Source organism: Ahaetulla prasina, chromosome 8 (genome assembly GCF_028640845.1).
Source record: "Ahaetulla prasina isolate Xishuangbanna chromosome 8, ASM2864084v1, whole genome shotgun sequence".
In the NCBI taxonomy this organism is placed as follows: domain Eukaryota; kingdom Metazoa; phylum Chordata; class Lepidosauria; order Squamata; family Colubridae; genus Ahaetulla; species Ahaetulla prasina.
This window is the reverse complement of record NC_080546.1, coordinates 36,827,650-36,847,635: the sequence shown is the minus strand read 5'-3', so window position 1 is coordinate 36,847,635 and position 19,986 is coordinate 36,827,650. Positions and strand designations below refer to the sequence as shown.

Here is a 19,986-nt window from a genome sequence, read left to right as displayed (position 1 = left end):
ATAATTTCATCTTCAATTAAACAGTGATAAAAATAGGATCACCAATATGATCATCGACGTCTGATGATGGATATGGCACAAGAAGAAGTCGTCATTACATTAACGTTAATTCTATATTAAAATTATAATATTAAACATAATAATCATAATATTTCTCTTAACGTATCTTCTTTATTTCACTAATCTTTTTCTTTTGTTTCCGTTTCTAACTTCCATACTTGTTATCTAACCATTGATAAAATAAGTCCCATGTCATGTAATATTCAGTTTGTTTTTTCTCCTTATTTGGTTGTCTATTCATTTCTGCACATTCTAATATTTTCCTGATCACATTCTCACCTTTGTGGATCTCTTCACTTTTCTAATTTGGTGCAAATACAATTCAAGCTGCAGTTAATATATAATTAATTAAATATGCATTCCCCTTACTATATTTTTGGAGTACCTGTCTTAAAATATTCCATTCACTGTCCTGTTAGTTGTAGAATACAGGAGTGACAATTCTAAACTTCTAAACACTATCATTTTACCAACTCTTTATATATATATATATATATATATATATATATATATATATATATATATATATATATATATATATATATATATATATATATATATATATATATAATTTTTTAATATAATAATTTCATCTTCAATTAAACAGTGATAAAAATAGGATCACCAATATGATCATCGACGTCTGATGATGGATATGGCACAAGAAGAAGTCGTCATTACATTAACATTAATTCTATATTAAAATTATAATATTAAACATAATAATCATAATATTTCTCCTAACGTATCTTCTTTATTTCACTAATCTTTTTCTTTTGTTTCCGTTTCTAACTTCCATACTTGTTATCTAACCATTGATAAAATAAGTCCCATGTCATGTAATATTCAGTTTGTTTTTTCTCCTTATTTGGTTGTCTATTCATTTCTGCACATTCTAATATTTTCCTGATCACATTCTCACCTTTGTGGATCTCTTCACTTTTCTAATTTGGTGCAAATACAATTCAAGCTGCAGTTAATATATAATTAATTAAATATGCATTCCCCTTACTATATTTTTGGAGTACCTGTCTTAAAATATTCCATTCACTGTCCTGTTAGTTGTAGAATACAGGAGTGACAATTCTAAACTTCTAAACACTATCATTTTACCAACTCTTATTTGTGCTGATTGGTGAGTTGTAGCCCACGAACAGAAATATATTTCTGTGCTTACAGAATAACCCAACCTTCCCATTTTCTCTTTTGCTGCTTAGATATGAAGCCACTGCTGTTCCAGACTGAGCAGTGGAAGAAAGGAATGCAAAAAACATAAGTCTAATCAAAGGTCAGGGAACATGCCAAGCAGAGGAACAAGGCAAGCCAACATACGAGATTTCTTGCAACATATGAGTTACTGAATATAGATCAATTAATTAATCAGGCACAAGATTAGTTGCTGCGATGTATTGTCAACATAAATGTTGATTGGATTACATTGCTATGTTTCTTTTCCATATATATTAAACGGTGACACATGCTTTGTCTCAACAGTTTTATACATGAAACAAAAAATAAAATTATAAAAGTGTAATCCAGGAATACACAAGTGCCTTCCTGTTTCTGGAATCACTGCATACCAGTGAAATCCTGCACCTGCCTAGAAACGCACAATACAGACGTTTGATGCATCTGCTAGAATGCAGTATATTGTAATATAGAAATTTCAGATTTGTTCTTCAGCTGATGCAAGTATGTTAGAATAGATATTTATTTATTAATAAATACTTATAAAACCACATTATATAAGTTCTGTGATAAGTCTCCAACTAGAATGGAGGGAGGTGTGAGAAAGGGTCTGAGCTTAGATTCCTTGCACAGGTCTATGACAATTTGCTGCAGCCAGTTTGTCACGGCCAACTTACTGTGGCCAACTCACTGTGGGACAACTCGCTGCAAGACAAGCATTACACTAATATCAACGAAATGGTGGAATAGAATCATTAAAGAAAAGATGCAAAAGGAAGAACAGAATGAAATGTGAATGGCAAAAAATAAAATATTTTTAAAATTTATTTTAAATAATTAAATAGAAATGTTAAATTATCCCACAGTGAGTGGTCCTGCAGAGAACTGGCCATGGCAAGTTGTCCTGTGGCAAGTTGGCCATGGTGAGTTGGCCACTGCAAGTTCGCCATTGCGAGTTGGCCATGGTGAGTTGGCTGTTGCAAGTTGGCCGCTGTGAATTGATTGGTGGGTTGAACTGTGGCGAGTTGGCTGCTGCAAATTGGCCATGGTGAATTGGCCGCTGCTAGTTGTCCACTGCAAGTTGAGTGTGGTGATTTGGCTGCTGCGAGTTGGCCACTGTGAATTGACTGGCATGTTGGATGCTGCAAATTGGCCATGGTGAGTTGGCCACTGCGAGTTGGCTGCTGCGAGTTGGCTGCTGCGAATTGACTGGCGAGTTGACTGTGGTGAGTTGGCCACTGCAAATTAGCCATGGTGGGTTGAACACTGCTAGTTGGCCGCTGCGAGTTGGCCACTGCAAGTTGACCATGGTGAATTGGCTGTGGCAAGTTGGCTGCTGCCAGTTGGCCATGGTGAGTTGGCTGCTGCAAATTGACTGGCGAGTTGACTGTGGCAAGTTGGCCGCTGCAAATTGGCCATGGTGAGTTGAACACTGCGAGCTGGCCAATGCGAGTTGGCCACTGTGAGTTGACCGTGTTGAGTTGGCTGTGGCAAGTTGTCCCATTCCATCCTTTGCACAGCAAAAATCAGTGCAGCCTCCCACAGACTCCCTGAAACGTTATTTCACCATTGCCAAGAGAATACAATCAGTCTTGTAAACTGGCATTACAACACTGAAGAAGTAATTTGATTTACTGACCATGTGGGTCTGATTCCTTGTGCGTGACAGTTCTGACCAATTTATATAAAACATTTCCAAATCTTAACTCCAACTTGCCAAGTAAAATATATATAAAAAAAACCCTAAATGGCCATCTAATCACCACGGGGTTGTTGAGTGAATGCCTACTAAAAAAGAATTGATATCAGAATAATAAGTACAAGGAAGGCACTATATTCCATACTATTAGAGCCATATATAAAAAGATTTATCTTCTGTATGTATCATTTAAAGTTCCCTGAGTTGTTGTTTGCTTTCAGACATTTAATTGCCCAATTAGGCAATTAAAAACCTGCATCTAAATGTATAATGCATGTGTAATCTATGAGATATATTTTAACTTACATGTTTTCATTATGTGTGTTTTTTATCCAGTTGTAAAAGTTATAATCTTATCAGGTTTCAAGAAAAAATACCTTTTTTTACTCATATAGGACATAAAATATCCATCTAAATTTATCTGAAATATAATTAAACTCATATGTTTTGTACTGCAATATAAATAAAAATATAAAGAAAATAATCAATTAACAGATTCTAAGGAAAAATGATTGATTTAACTATTTACTGTACTAAGATTCCTTTGCATTTAATGTCCATCTCCAATAGGAATAATTTTTCTTAATTTTTAGCTTAAAATTTCTGAGACATTTTGTGATACAATGTTTTTCTCTCCTGTTTCTCAAAGTTATTTTCCAAAAAACACTCATTCTCTCAGTCAATTTCTCTGAGAAGCACTCCTACATTCTTACCCCCAGACACACAAACATACATTATTAAACCGGTAGCCTATCCAAGAAAGTTCCTATTTATTTTTCCAGCCCCTGTGCTGAATTTTCCAGCCCATTTTCATCTGTCTTCCAGTTCCAGGTTCTTTCCTCTCTTTGCTTTTTTTTATTTGGAATTATCTAGGCTGAAGGAGAATTTTGATGACCCATATTAGTGGCACTATCACATCAAGCTGCAAATTCTTGCACTCAATTAAGAAATAGTGAAATGTGGTGCTTATTAATTCAACGCATTGGCTGCATTATGGAATATGAATTTTATTAATCCGTTCACTGATATTTTTCAAATTAAAAACTATATTAAACAACATTGTGCTAGCTTATATGCGTTAGGTAAGTGAAGAAGGACCTAGCTCCATGATAGCGAACCTATGGCACGTGTGACACAGGTGGCACGTTGCGCCCTCTCTGTGGACACATGAGCCATCATTCCAGTTCAGTTCTGCCGCACATTCACATGCGCCTCCAGCTGGTTGTCGGGTCTCTGCCGCGCATGCGTGGGGTCGAGGCACATGCACGGGGGGTGGGGTGCATAGGGGCTGCACATGCATTGCATTTTGGGGGTTTGGACGTACATGCATTTGCGCATGCACGCTTTGGGCACTCAGCCCGGAAAAGGTTAGCCATCACTGACCTAGCTGATCAACTTCTTGTTCTTTGTCCCTATCTTTAACTGTACAAAATACAATTTTCTTTATTTCTTATGCAAATGTAATATAAAGAATAAATACTCTCTTTAATACTTATTAAGAAATATTCATTCTGAAGGGCACTAAAAAAATTAAATGTGACATACACCAATGCAATTCTGGCTCTGTTACATTTTAACAACAATCCCCAATCAGTATTTCTCAGATTTCTGGAATCTGAAGGTAAAAACATATATACACCACCGCTTATGTTGGATTTTTTTCTTTTAAAGGAAGATAATGGATATTTATTTGCAAGTGAAGTATCACTCACCTGATTCCTGTCTCTGGCATTTGCATATCTGAACCTCTGAATGTAGTAGAAGACCAGCCATGCTAAGGAGATGATCATCAGCACAATGAAGGAGATGGATACAAACACCACAGAAGTACGACTAACATACTTCTGCAGGTTACGGGTTCCCACCGTTATGTGCATCATTACAGTAATATTCCGCTCCAGTAGGCTTACTATTTCTTTTCCCTTTGGCTCAGGGATCATTATCGCCACCACATCATCAATACCTATCAGAAAAGAAAGAACTATTAACAGAGAAATGCTTCAAGTGATCCACAAAACAATTATATTTTCTTCAAGAGTGATATCATCAGTGGAAAAGAAAATACAAAAACAATACAGTCAAAAGTCACCAACTACTTACCTGCTTTCCATTTTTATTCCCCAAAGGGGTGAGATCGAAATATAAGACTGTTTATTATAATTTTGTGGTTTTCTGTGAGTTTTAAGAGGCAAAATGAAAATTTCCCAAGCTTCGCTAAAAATACCTTCCAAGTTGGATTCTTTGGGAACATGGCTCTCAGCTTGCCATATAAAACCTCATAATGTCTTCAAGGCAACAGATATTGTTCAGTTTCTACAAAGGTAAAGGTGAAAAAAACTAATGGCTATATCTGAGATCAGCAACAAGCACAGTTCATAGATGTAGGATCTACCTTAAGAGTTACATCTTGTCCCCAAATATCAATTTGCAAATAGAATTTATCTTTGCTGATTTGTCTGTGTAGAAGTACAAAAATTTCTGCTTCAGTTTTTTCCCCCTGCTGTGATGTTTCTAGTATAATTTTTAGTAAAAATTTAAAATAAGGAGATAAAAGCTAAGACAAACTAATAGTATGAAAAAAAAAACAGAAATAAAAAACAAAAAGTGCAAGGAAGAAAAAATATAAAGAAGTGGCTTCTTGCAGTAGTTATAAGTACTAATATATTACCAACTCTCTCTCTAAAGTTACATCATATTACTCTTCTTTCTATAAACTATCCAGTCTATTTATCAAAACCACGTCACAAGTTAAGTATTTTCATTTTTACACTAAAAGTCTATAAGAGGCTTCTAGTCAGCAGTAAACAAAGATAATATTTTTCTATAATTAAAGAAGTTAATTTTCTCATTTCAGAAAATCTAATTTTGTACATTTTAGCAATAACTTGCTCATCAGTACACAACTGTCAAATTGTGACTTACTTTGCTCCAGAGTTCCCCAACCTTTTCAGACCAGCAGGGAGATGGGGGAGAGAGGGGATGGTTCCATGTGTGGAGCAGGCAAGTGTGCATGCACAGCTCAATTTGCACGAGTGACAGACATGTTTGCCCGCTGCTTGCACAAATAGGGTATATGCGCATGCACTCGCCCAGCACTTCTGCTGCTCAGTTCTGAAACACTCAAGGCTCGATAATGGGCTGCTGCCCAGGGATTGGGGATCCCTGCCCTAAATCTTTATATTCATTTTAAAATTTTTCAGATTCAGATGTAAATAGGAGAATGATTGCAACTATATCCTTCTACTATTAATTGTTTCTTGATTTTATTTTAAATTTCCCTTCATAATTTTTCAACAAGTCTTGGTATGTCAATCATTTATCTTTATTAGTTTAGTTTAGTTTATTCCAAGGAAATTTCATGACATTTATGTAATGAGCCCATTAAATGACTTGTGTGAGGCATGGGGTGGGCATGATTTTATTATATTAATTTATTATATGATTCTTCTTTTATTAGTTTTATTGTTTTTATATCTGGTTTTATATTCTGTAAGCTGCCTTGAGTTGCCATATGCAAATATGTGGCAATATAAATTCCCTAAATAAATAAATAAACGTATACTGATAAAATATTTTTCACATATTCACATTATCTGTTATTAAAGTATCCCCTTCTTATAACTTTAATATCATTTTTCTTTTCACAACTTATATGTCAATTATTTCCCTAGTTTATTTAATAAATTCAAAATTTCTTTGTTTCGCATAACATAGCTTTATTTCCATCTTCTCCCTGTTAACATAGATAATTTGGGGCATAAATTCCCAATATCAAAATCTTAGCTTTCTGTAGGTTCTACTTTCACTCCAGCTTCCATCCTAACAAATCTGCTATAATCATTAATCAATATAAGTTTTGGATATCGTTGAAGGTTTGTATATAGAACAACTACATATTTTCTTCAAATCTGCTTAAATAAAAATTCCTCTCCCAAATATTTGTAAATTAAATATTTTATATCTCTTTTTCCTAAAATATATTTCTTGTATACAAATTGTATCTTGTTTTAACTTACCGGTATTTAAATAGTGAAATATTTTTTCTGTTGTCCCATTTATAGTCCATGTTAAGCATTTATAATCAATATATTTTCCCAAATATTTTAGAAAAGTCAATACCTGTACCATCCAATGTAGAGTCTTTTTAAATGTCTTTTAAATGTTGTAGCATTTGTTAAGTTTCATCTGCCATTGTAACTTGCCTTTGTGTTTCCTCTAAGTCTTCTTTAAAAAGTTTGAGTTTGACCCTGTGGCTCCCGAGGACATGGACAGGTTGTTGGGTAGGCTGAATGCTACCACGTGTTTACTGGACCCGTGCCCCTCCTGGTTGGTACTGGCCACTCAGGAGGTGACACGAGGCTGGCTCCAGGCTATTCAGGCGCTTCCTTGGTGGAGGAGTCTTCCAGCCGCCTTGAAAGAGGCGGTGGTGAGACCCTCCTCAAGAAGCCTTCCTGGACCCGGCTGTTTTAGGTAATTATCGTCGGTCTCCAACCTTCACTTGGCGAAGGTTGTAGAGTATGGTGGCATATCAGTTTCCCTTGCACCTGGAGGAAACTGTCTATCTAGACCCGTTCCAGTCCGGTTTCCGACCGGTTACAGCACTGAGGCGGCTTTGGTCGCGTTGGTGGATGATCTCTGGAGGGCCAGGGATAGGGGTTGTTCCTCTGCCCTGGTCCTATTAGACCTCTCAGCGGCTTTTGATACCATCGACCATGGTATCCTGCTGCACCGGTTGGAGGGATTGGGAATGGGAGGCACCATTTATCGGTGGTTCTCCTCCTATCTCTCCGACTGGTCGCAGAGCAGTGTTGACAGGGGCAGAGGTCGGCTCCGGGCGCCTCACTTGTGGGGTGCCGCGGGGTCGATCCTCTCGCCTTCTGTTCAACATCTATATGAAACCGCTGGGTGAGATCATCAGTGGCTTGGTGTGAGGTACCAGCTGTCGCTGATGACACCCAGCTGTACTTTTCACACGGGCCACCCCAGCGAAGCTATCGAAGTGCTGTCCCGGTGTTTGGAGGCCGTCTGGGTCTGGATGGGAGAAACAGGCTCAAGCTCAATCCCTCCAAGACAGAGTGGCTGTGGATGCGGCATCCCGGTACAGTCAGCTGAGTCCTCGGCTGACTGTCGGGGCGAGTCACTGGCCCGATGGAGAGGTGCGCAACTTGGGCGTCCTCCTGGATGAGCGGCTGTCTTTTGAAGATCATTTGGCGGCCGTCTCCAGGAGAGCTTTTACCAGGTTCGCCTGGTGCGCCAGTTGCGCCTTTCTGAACCGGGATGCCCTGTGCACGGTCACTCACGCCTCGTGACGTCTCGCCTGGATTATTGCAATGCTCTCTACATGGGGCTCCCCTTGAAGGGCATCCGGAGACTGCAGTTAGTTCAGAATGCGGCTGCGCGGGTTATAGAGGGAGCCCCTCGTGGCTCCCGTATGACACCTATCCTGCGCAGACTGCACTGGCTACCTGTGGCCTTCCGGGTGCGCTTCAAGGTTTTGGTAACCACCTTTAAAGCGCTCCATGGCATAGGGCCGGGCTACTTACGGGACCGTCTACTGCTACGGATACCTCTCACCGGCCCGTGCGCTCTCACAGAGGGACTCCTCAGGGTGCCGTCAGCTAGACAGTGCCGTCTGGCGGCGCCAGGAAGGGCCTTCTCTGTGGGGGCTCCCACCTCTGGAGCGAACTCCCCAGGACTCCGCCAGCTTCCAGACCTCCGAACCTTCCGTCGCGAGCTTAAAACACATCTATTTATCTGCGCGGGACTGGACTAGTTTTTTAAATTTTCTAATTTTAAATTTTTAAATTTTATAGGGGTTTTAATTGGTTTTAATATCTATATTATTTTAATAATCAGGCTTTTTGAATATGTTTTCTTAATGGTTTCTTAATTTGTATATATATGCTGTTTTATTTGCCTGTGAACCGCCCTGAGTCCTTCGGGAGATAGGGTGGTATATAAATTTGAATAAATAAAAAAAAAATAATAAAATAAAAAATAAAAGTTTTTTAAAATCTTGCTTTTTGCACAGAATACAAACTAAATGCCTGCTGTTTGAAAGAGAAAAAAAGCACTTCTTCCAGCTTATTCCACCTAAATGTATTTTTTTCTGTTTAAGATTGTCTATCAGAAAAAAAGTACTTTTTTCTTTCATGTAATATTCTAATTGGGATTTCTTAAACACAATTACATCTATATTATCTGTTACGTTCGGCCCAGCAACATGAGTACATAGAAGTATTACTGGCTGTACTGCCAGCACACATACATAAAGAACTGTCTCCTGATTGGCCAGCCGCTTGACAGCTCAGCTATATATGAGCTGTCAACAGGAAAATTGGGATAATTGGGATTTCTTAAGCACAATTACATCTATATTATCAATCCTCTATCTGGTATTAAGATGCTGCTGTAGAACTTCATATTTTGTCTTCTTCCTGACAAATTATACAAGGACATCCCTCAGAATATTTCTTAATTCTGCAAAATGCGTAATGATGCTATGAGACTTACCAATCTTTATATCAATATTACAATAATAATAATAATATCAGAGTTGGAAGAGACCTTGGAGGTCTTCTAGTCCAACCCCCTGCCCAGGCAGGAAATCCTACACCATTTTAGACAAATGACTATCCAACATTTTCTTAAAAATTTCCAGTGTTGGAGCATTTACAACTTCTGCAGGCAAGTTGTTCCACTGATGAATTGTTCTGTCAGGAAATTTCTCCTTAGTTCTAGGTTGCTTCTCTCCTTGATTAGTTTCCACCCATTGCTCAGGTGCTTTGGAGAATAGTTTGACTCCCTCTTCTTTGTGGCAACCCCTGAGATATTGGAACACTGCTATCATGTCTCCCCTAGTCCTTCTTTTTATTAAACTAGACATACCGAGTTCCTGCAACCGTTCTTCATATGTTTTAGCCTCGGTCCCCTAATCATCTTTGTTGCTCTTCTCTGCACTCTTTCTAGAGTCTCAACATCCTTTTTACATCGTGGCGACCAAAACTGAATGCAATATTCCAAGTGTGGCCTTACCAAGGCATTATAAAGTGGTATTAACACTTCACGTGATCTTGATTCTATCCCTCAGTTTATGCAGCCCAGAATTGTGTTGGCTTTTTTGGCAGCTGCTGCACACTGCTGGCTCATATCTAAATGGTTGTCCACTAGGACTCCAAGATCCCTCTCACAGGTACTACTATTGAGCAAGGTACCACATATACAGGTACCTGTGCATTTTGGTTTTTTGGCCTAAATGTAGAACCTTACTTTTTTCACTGTTGAATTTCATTTTGTTAGATAGTGCCCAATGTTCAAGTCTGTCAAGATCTTTCTGTATCTTGAGCCTATCTTCTGGAGTGTTGGCTATTCCTGCCAGCTTGGTGTCATCTGCAAATTTGATGAGTTCCCCATCTATCCCCTTGTCCAAGTCATTGATGAAGATGTTGAAGAGTACTGGGCCTAAAAAAGAGCCTTGGGGTACTCCACTGCATACTTCCCTCCATGTGGATGTAGTTCCATTGAGGACTACATGTTGAATGCGGTTGGTTAGCCAGTTATGAATCCATCTGGTGGTGGTGCTGTCTAACCCACATTTTTCTACTTTATCTAGTAGTAGGTTACGGTCTACTTTATCAAATGCTTTACTGAAGTCCAAGTAAATTATATCGACAGCATTCCTCTGGTCTACTAATTTTGTCACTTTGTCAAAGAATGCAATAAGATTAGTCTGGTATGATCTGTTTTTGACAAACCCATGTTGGCTTTTGGTTATTATTTTGTTTGCTTCTAGCTGTTCGGTGATCTGTTGCTTGATTATCTTTTCCAGAATCTCCCTGGTATTAAGGTTAGGCTGATAGGTCTGTAGTTTCCTGTACCTGTTTTTTTTCCTTTTTATTATTTTATATTATTCTATATTATTATCCTCCCCCCCAATCCAGAAATTCAAATAATTTAACAATCTTTTCTCTAATATCCTCTCCATGTTCTTCTGAAATTGCTCTAAATCTTAAACAAAATTTTCCCCCCTAAGTTCCAAAAATGTCCAAGTCCTCTCCACTTTTTTAGTAGTTTGCTTTAAAGTGCAGCAAGTTGCTGAACGGTTTTTTCATTTTTCTTAACTTCTTCTTTCAGATCTTTTTTTATACTTGCAAAACATTCTTCCATTTCCTTTTTAACTATTGTAGTTATATTTTTACTAAATTATTCAAACAATTTCTGCAATAAATCTGATGAAATGCCCTTATAGGTAAGTTGCTCTAATGAAGCCTGCATCCCTTCTTCTGGTTTAGCAGATATATATATTTTTGTGGTTGCCATGGTTAGAAAGTGAAAGCACAGTATGCCAGTTACTATGGTGAGAATAAAAGGCAAGGTTTTTTTCAGTTTTGTTTTTTCTATCTTGAGTCTATTAGTCTATTTAAGTTGTCAGGTTTCCCAGGTAGGTACAGTCTCTGTTAATCTAATTAAGTTTACTATATTCAAAGATACTTTTGTCAGAGAGAAAAAAAACCTTTTTGTAAAAATCACTGTCCTTGTTTTCAGTTTGATGTTTTCTAATACCACAATCTCGTCAAGCTTTTTGTCTTTAAATTAAAAATTTTTTAAACAGAATTCTTCAGACAAAAAACTCCACATTCACTGAGATTATTTAATCGTCACTGGTGTTCAGAATATCTATCTTAGGTTGTAAAACAGTTAAATCATAAAGTAATTGAAACCTTTGCCCATCAAATATCCATAAAAGGCCGCACAGCATTTAGGACTCGTTTAAGGCACATTGTAAATCCTTGACTCCAAGCTATTCAGCTCACAATCAACAACAACAACAAAACTAAATTCCTGCAGTTTTTGAGAGGAACAGCTCTTCCAGAACACAAATGGATAATACGATAATTTCTCCTTCTTCCAGAGAAATTTTCTGCCACCCAGAATTGACCCTTTGCTGGTAATTGTACCTCGGTGCTATCTCTGTCTGCGGAACTAATCACAGAGGCATCTGATCAGGAAGCTCCTCCCTTTTTTTCCTGTTGTAAATTTCAGACTTTGATGAATACGGTATGATAACCTACTGAACAGATTTTCTTTCTCCACTTGAGTCAAGCTTTTTCCTCCAAATGTACTCTTTGCGATCATACACCACTGCCTGGATTAATTTCTAGTTATTTATAACTTGCTTGGCAGCACTTTAGCTCTTTGCCTTCTTTGGTCTATTATTTCTTCTAAACAAAAAACCTTGTCTCCTTAAAAGAATGGCTTCATTTTTTATCTATTACCAATGGACCTCTCTAGCTTTCCTCACTCCCTGCTTGACAGTCAAAAAGAGTTAATCCTTCCTTACTTATAGTGGTTCCACACTTGAACATCTAATTGCCTGTGTATTACTCAGATTCTTGGCCTGCAGATACCCTGAATTGCACTTGGATTCTGCCAAATGATATCTTTCAACTTACATTTTCAGTTTTACTGCCATGGCACCAACTCAGGCTGTCTGGTCACAGAAAAAGAGAACCTACAATAAGCATAAGGTGGAAATTACCTCAGTGCTTTATGTCAGCATTGGCATTTTTCAGAACAGAGAAGTGATGGTACTTAGCTGAAAAATAGGGCCAGATCTATAGCAGGCAGATGTGAAACCAATTGTAGAGGATCCTGGGTTGATAAACTTACACAGTGAGCCAATCCTGTCTCATTTTATTACATATTGTGGGGTTATTTTCACAAATTTATTTGGCACTTCTTACAGTAGTTTCTTCCACCTGGGCTCCTTACATTTTCCTTATTGTGATATTGAGGCTATTAAATTATTTAGAGTAGAAATCTTGGTCTCTATGGTCATGTGGCTGGCATGACTAAATGCCAAAGGCACACAGAATGCTGTTACCTTTCCACCAAAGGTGGTCCCTATTTTTCTACTTGCAATTTTTACATGCTTTCGAACTGCTAGGTTGGCAGAAGCTGGGACAATGGGCGCTCATCCTGTTACGCGGCACTAGGGATTCAAACCGCTGAACTGCTGACCTTTCGATCAACAAGCTCAGCATTTTAGCCAATTACTTATCAAGTAGTTTGTTGCAAAGCTTTTAATCCCTATAGTTGGGATCGAAAGAAAATGCTAGTGTTGGATGTTTTTGAATATCCATTAGAGAAGACGACTCATTTAATCTGGCTGATTAACCAGCAAGTCTAGTCCTCAACTAAGAGCTTTTTTTTTTTTACTTATCTCATACATTAACAAAGAGAATCTACAAAATCCTTTTTGGATGTAAGTTACCAATTGAAATTTGGGAGCAGGGGCACGCAAAATTAGCACCATGCCTTTCTTCATTAAGACCCTTTTTGGGACAGAAACTTTTTGCAGTAACTTTAAAAAGCTACAAAGAGATGAAAAGAGGCTAATACGTATAGAATGAGGGGTTATTTTATAAATGGGGACATCAGACCTAGTATAGACATAAGCCCGTAATCTAATATTTTATAAATTAATTGCCTACAACATGTACAATTTCTCTACAAAGATGTGTACAAAGTATTCTGTTCATTAAGGTCATATATGAGAAATCCCTGTAAAATCTTTTAGGCCAATTTAGTGTTGCATAACAGTATCTTTGGTGGGGGGAGTAGGGTGGATATATTTATGAAGCTAGAATGCACTGAGAAACCTATACAAAATTTCCCTTAACATGGCATTACCGTAGTTTTCAGAGTATAAGACGCACTGGAGTATAAGACACACTGGATTATAAGATGCACCTTAGTTTTTGGGGAGGAAAATAAGAAAAAAGCTGATTGGCAGGTGGATCAGCCTCCCGGAATACCCCCAATCAGTTCCCAGAGATGAATTTTAGCAACAAGTTCCTTGGTTGTGAACTCTGTGCCTTGCTTTTTTTTACTTTTTTTTCTGCCTCTGAAACTCTGTTTCAGAAAAAACTTTTTTCTGCCTCTGAAAGCCTCTGAAACAGAGCTTCAGAAAAAAAGCCTCTGAAGCTCTGTTTGGGAGCTTCTTTTCTGAAGCTCCATTTGGGGCTTTTTTTTTTTTTTAAGCTCCGTTTGGGGCTTTTTTTCTGAAGTTCCGTTTCTGATGCTTTTTTCAGCCTCTGAAGCCTCCGTTTGAGAAGCTGGGTAGGGCTACATTCAGAGTATAAGATGCATCCAGATGTTCACCCTTTTGTGGGGGGGAAAAGTGTGTCTTATATTCCAAAAAATACAGTATATCATTAAGTCCCATGTTCAAGTGTTTGGTCCTGAGCTAGACTAAGTCAAATGCAAGTATGCAAGTGCCTCTCAAGGCACTCACTCTTATGAAAAAAGAACAAAACTAAGGGGACTCAAAGAAAAGTGCAATACAGGTATTCCTCAATTTATGACCATAATTGGGATCAGAATTTCTGTAATGTATCTTTAAATATTTTGGCGGGAAACAAGCACGTTGCTGATTGGTTGAAGCCGCCGGTTAAACTGTATATAAGGAGAGGTTTTTCCCCAGCCCAGTTGCTGGGTTCACCATATAGTAAAGAGCTGTTGTCACTACCCTGGTCTCCTGCCTCGTTATTGCCCGAATCTAACACTGGCGACGAAGGTGGGATTTCGAGGTTAAGAGCACCAGGAGCAGGCTGAACACGAAGAACCGAACCCAGCAAAGCTCAGGGCAGAATCGCAGCGATGGCCAGCTACACTCCGCCCGCGCGTTTGACCCATCCAGGAGAAATGGGAGCGTACATGACCCGTTTGAGAGCTTCCTGGAGGCAAATGAGCTGCAAGGAGTTCAGACAACCGCAAAGGGCATATTTCCTGAGCCACTGCGGTCCCGAGGTCATCGACATCGCGGAAGCCCTGGCAGAGCCAACGCCGGTACAATCGGTATCGTGGCAAACTCTGCAAAATCTCCTAAAGAACCATTTCGCCAACACCGTCCAAATCGTACGGCGTTTTGAATTTGGAGAGCGCAGACAGCAAGAGGGCGAATCCATCAGCGAGTACATGGCTGCCCTGAGAAAAGCCTCCAAAGACTGTGGGTACCGAGATTTGGACGAGGAGCTACTAGAGCAACTCATCCGTGGGGTCAGAGACATGCGTTTGCGGAGGCGGCTGCTATCAAAAAGCAATCTAACGCTGGCAAACGCTCTGGACGAAGCCAGAGCTCATGAGATGTCCACCCAAGCGGCGGAAACCCTACAAAAGCCACTCACGCCAACGGCGAGTGCAAAAGAAACCGCGGTGCACAAGGAAGAAATCCAGAGGGCGAGGATGAGGAGGGAGTTTGCCTCACCGAGAAGGGGCAAAGAAGACCGGGATGAATGCGGAAGTTGCGGAGGGCAACACCAGCGTCAACGATGCAAGTTCAAGGGCGCTACATGTCGGTGCGAGAAGAAGGGCACCTGGCTCAAGTCTGTCGAGCACCCCAACCTTCCGCCGAAAATTCAAATCGACCAATCAGGCGCAGGATCGGCAAGGCGACCCGCGATTGGTCAAAACAAAAAGGCGCGAATTCAAATCGAGCGACCGTTGTAATAGGCCGTGCAGCAACCGCGTCGAGAAGAAAATCTTCACCAGACCGAAGATAGAAGGAGTGCCGTGCCGACTAGAAGTGGACACAGGGTCAGCGATCACAATCATGTCCTGGGACACTTTTGCAAAAGCTTTGCGAAAACCGTAAGCGCAAACTGCAAACACAACGGCTACGAGTGCACGACTACCAAGGAATCGCATCCCTGTTAGAGGACCACCTCCGTCCGCGTCGATACGGACCACACAAGAAGACCCTGCCCATCACGATAGTCGAAGGGACCCTGCCAAGTCTGTTGGGACTAGACTGGTTCCGTGCATTGGGCATGGGGTGACTGGCATCTACAGAAGTGACTGTAACCTAAAGACACACTCATGAGCGAGTTCGAAGATGTCTTCAAGGACTGCCTGGGCAAGTACAAGGGACCCCTATTTCCTTCAACTTAGACCCCAGGTAGCCCCATCAGGTTAAAGGCAAGGAGAGTCCTTTGCCCTTAAACCTAAGATTGACAAGGAGATAGACAAGCTCATAAATCAGGGATTCTGGTGCCAGTCGATCACGCAAAGTGGGAGACGCCAATCGTCACCCAGTGAAACCAGATGGGTCAGTTAGAATCTGCGCTGACTACAAGGCGGCGTTAAACAAAGCCTTACAGAAAAGCGCTTACCGGTTCCGTGGTGCAACACTTGCTGCACTCGCTGGGGCAAGGGCAAGTCTTTGCAAAGTTAGACTTGGCTCAAGCCTATCAACAACTGCCCGTGAGCGCCAACACAGCGAAGCCCAAACGATTGTAACTCACAGAGGTGCTTTCAAGTGTACCCGATTACAATTTGGGGTGAGTGTGGCACCTGGCTATTCAAAATTTAATGGGCGACTTCTGCAAGGGCTCCCAGGGTAGTCCCTATTTGATGATGTATTGATATCAGCCGAAAATTTAGAGGAATTGGGGGCGCTTGAGAAAAGTTCTGGGCATTTTCGGTCAGCGGTCTAAAGGTTAAAGTGAACAAATGCCAGATAGGGGTAGAATCCGTAGAGTTCTTGGGCTACAGAATAGACAAGAAGAATTCACCCACTGAAAGCAAGGTCAAGGCAATAAGAAAGGCTCCAGCGCCCAAAAACAAAACAGAGCTACAGGCATTCCTGGGGCTAGTGAATTTTTACGGTCTTTTTAAAAACAAGGCAACCGTTGCTGAGCCGCTGCATAAGCTTCTGGGAAAGAATACTGTTTGGTCTTGGGGAAAGTCGGAAGCTAGGGCTTTCGAAGCAGTAAAAAACCTACTCTCGAGCGATAGCTTACTGATCCAGTATCATAGCTCATTGCCATTATTATTGGTTTGCGATGCCTCCCCTTACGGGGTGGGGCTGTGCTCAGCCACAGACTTCCAAAGCGGCACAGAAGCCCCAATAGCCTTCTACTCCAGAGCGATGTCCTCGACAGAGAGGAACTATAGCCAGTTGGATAAGGAAGCGCTAGCCATTGTGTCAGGGGTAAAAAAGTTTCACGAATACGTTTTTGGTAGAGACTTTGAAATTGTTACAGACCATAGACCTCTGTTAGGGATACTGGCTGGCGACCGCCCAACGCCTGTGGCACTTTCGCCACGATTGACCCGATGGACTATCTTCTTAGCCGCTTATTCCTACAAGCTGCAGCATCGACCCGGAAAAGAGTTGGGGCATGCGGACGCCTTAAGCAGATGCCCACTACCAGGGGCGATCGAAGACCCCACTCCGGGGACGCCCATCCTGCTAATTGACTCTCTGGACTCTGGCCCAGTCACGTCTAAGGAGGTGGCTCGGGCATTATTTTGAGGACTGTACTCGGTTGGGTACAAAGAGGGTGGCCCGCTGCGCCGGGCGAGCGTTTTAAAGAATTTGTAAAAAAACGTGGGGAACTTTCGGCTCAAGGGGGGTGCCTGCTATGGGGGATCAGTGGTGATCCCAGAGAAATTGAGGAAAAGGGTGTTGGATCTCCTCCACGAGGGTCACCCAGGGATCGTTAGGATGAAGGGTCTAGCGAGAAGCTATGTGTGGTGGCCCTTAATGGACTCGAAATTGCTGAAAGGGTAGGAAATGCCAGGCCTGCCAGAGTCCAGACCTCTACCCCAACGGCCCCGGTTCGGGAATGGGAAAGACCCCAAGGGCCCTGGTCTAGAATCCACATTGATTTTGCGGCCCTTCCACGGCCAAACCTTCCTGGTAGTAGTCGATGCCTACTCCAAATGGCTGGAAATCATTCTCATGAGATCCATGACAGCCGAGGCCGTGATCTCAGTCCTCGGCACCTATTTGCAACACACGGGTTGCCCGACACGTGGTTTCCGATAACGGACCGCAATTCACGGCAACACAGTTTGAGGAATACTTGGCAGAAGAGGGCATCCGCCATGCCCTCTCGGCGCCTTTCCACCCTGCGACGAATGGCCTTGCAGGCGTTTCGTCCGAGCGCGAAGAGGCATTGTCAGACTCAAGCCAGGCGACTGGCAATCAAAATAGATATTTTCCTGGCGTCCAACACGAACCCCTGTGCCACCACCGGCAGAAGCCCTGCGAATTACTAATGGGCGAAAACTCAGGTGCCCACTAGACCGTTTAAATCCCAACTATACACGGAGGGATACAAGGGGGGACTCGAAAAACAAGGGGAATGGATATAGGCGACCGGGTATGGGCACACAACTATGGTGAGGGCCCGACCTGGGTAGCAGGAAAAATTCTAAACATAACAGGTCCCAAATCATACTTGGTAGAGTTAACTGATGGCCGAGTATGGAGGCGACATATAGATCAATTGAGGAAACGGTTAGCCGGACAACCCGAGTCAGACGAAACAGGCCCTGACTATTCCATGTTTGAACCAACAGCTGACCTAAACCCGGGAAAATCGCAGGACTTAACTGAATTCCCGGAGGTCCAGCGACGCCCACAGGTTCCTGTAGAAAACAGCAGGGACAACTCGGAAAATAATCCAGGGCCGGATGGCCTAGAGGAGGAGCCGAGAGGAGCAAACAGCCCCTCCGGCCAACTCAACCCGCTCCCAGAGACTGTACTGCGCAGGTCCGAAAGAGTCAGGAGACGCCCAGTCTATTTACGTGATTACGTTGAAAAGTAATATGTAAATAAATGTAAATGTATGGGTAAAGTGTTTTCTGGGAGGGAAGGAGTGTAATGTATCTTTAAATATTTTGGCGGGAAACAAGCACGTTGCTGATTGGTTGAAGCCGCCGGTTAAACTGTATATAAGGAGAGGTTTTTCCCCAGCCCAGTTGCTGGGTTCACCATATAGTAAAGAGCTGTTGTCACTACCCTGGTCTCCTGCCTCGTTATTGCCCGAATCTAACAATTTCCATGCTAAGTAAGGCAGTTGAGTGAGTTGCATCTAATTTTACCATTTTTTTGGTCATGGTTGTTAGGTAAACCACTGCAGTTGTTAAGTGAATGTATGGCCATTAAGCAAATTGGATTTTCCGCCCTTGACTTTGCTGGCCAGAAGCCAGCTGGGAAGGTCACAAGTGGCAATCACTTGGCCTCAAGACAGTGTAACAGTAAATACATACTTGTTGCCATGCACCTGAATTTTGATCATGTGACCCTGGGATGCTATGATAGTGGTATATGCAAGGACAGGTTGTAAGTCACGTTTTTCATCTCAGTGTTAACTTTAAATGGATACTAAACAAATGTTTGTTAGGTTTAGGACTATCTGTAGTATTTGCATTATTTGAAGCATGTTAGACATTAAGAGCAAGTCTCCATGAAAGGCAAACTACCAAGTTACCAAAAGCAGCATAGAAATAGAAGTGTTAAATGTATAGGCTACATAGTTATGCTTATTGTTTTAAAACTGGACTTCTCATAATAAATGGTACTAGGAATATGGAATATTAAAGGGATTCAACTTGAAAGGAATCAAAGAGAGTTACTACAGGAAAAAGAACTTACTATGAAACAGAACATAAAAAGTAGACTTTTATGATGAAAGATAACATGTTCATATAAAATATTTTCAAATCCTGATCTTTCTTCTTAATGATCATGCTCCAGCATTATTAACTGCAACAAGTCCAGAAGTCTAACAATATAATATGGTAATCATAGCTGATTACATTTTGTTTCAAATTATTGTCATTTAATACTGCCATGGAGTAATTACAGTCTGCATTTGCTTTTCAGCTATTAATCAAATACTAAAGATAAAATCTGTTCAAATGCTAATTAGGATTCCTTTTATAATTCAGATCAGAATTCAAGACAAAATACACCTGATTATGATACTTCCAGTATTGCACAAACCAAGACAGAATGCAGAGAAGTCACATTTTCTTCTCAAGTTTCTGAAATCATTGTCAAGGTCTCAATTCAAAAATTGCTCATTTTAATTCTATGCAGACCTTTTGCAAATTTGCAAATGCCACAAACATAATCAGTGGAAGTGTTCTTATATGATCTTATGCTTCCTCATCTTTGCGTATTAAGTTAAGCATTCACAGAATATCTAAGCATTAACATCTCTACCAGTGGTGGGTTTCAAATT

The 19,986-nt window shown here is 40.8% G+C and overlaps 1 protein-coding gene across 1 annotated transcript in view; it reads right to left on the bottom strand.

The window, feature by feature from the left end:
- Positions 1-19,986, bottom strand: part of RNF150 (ring finger protein 150) — a 91,599-nt gene that overhangs the window by 27,262 nt on the left and 44,351 nt on the right. Inside the window, exon 2 of the mRNA XM_058192162.1 lies at positions 4,660-4,910. Coding sequence (XP_058048145.1) covers positions 4,660-4,910 — 251 coding nt within the window. The remainder of the gene's footprint in view (positions 1-4,659; positions 4,911-19,986) is intronic.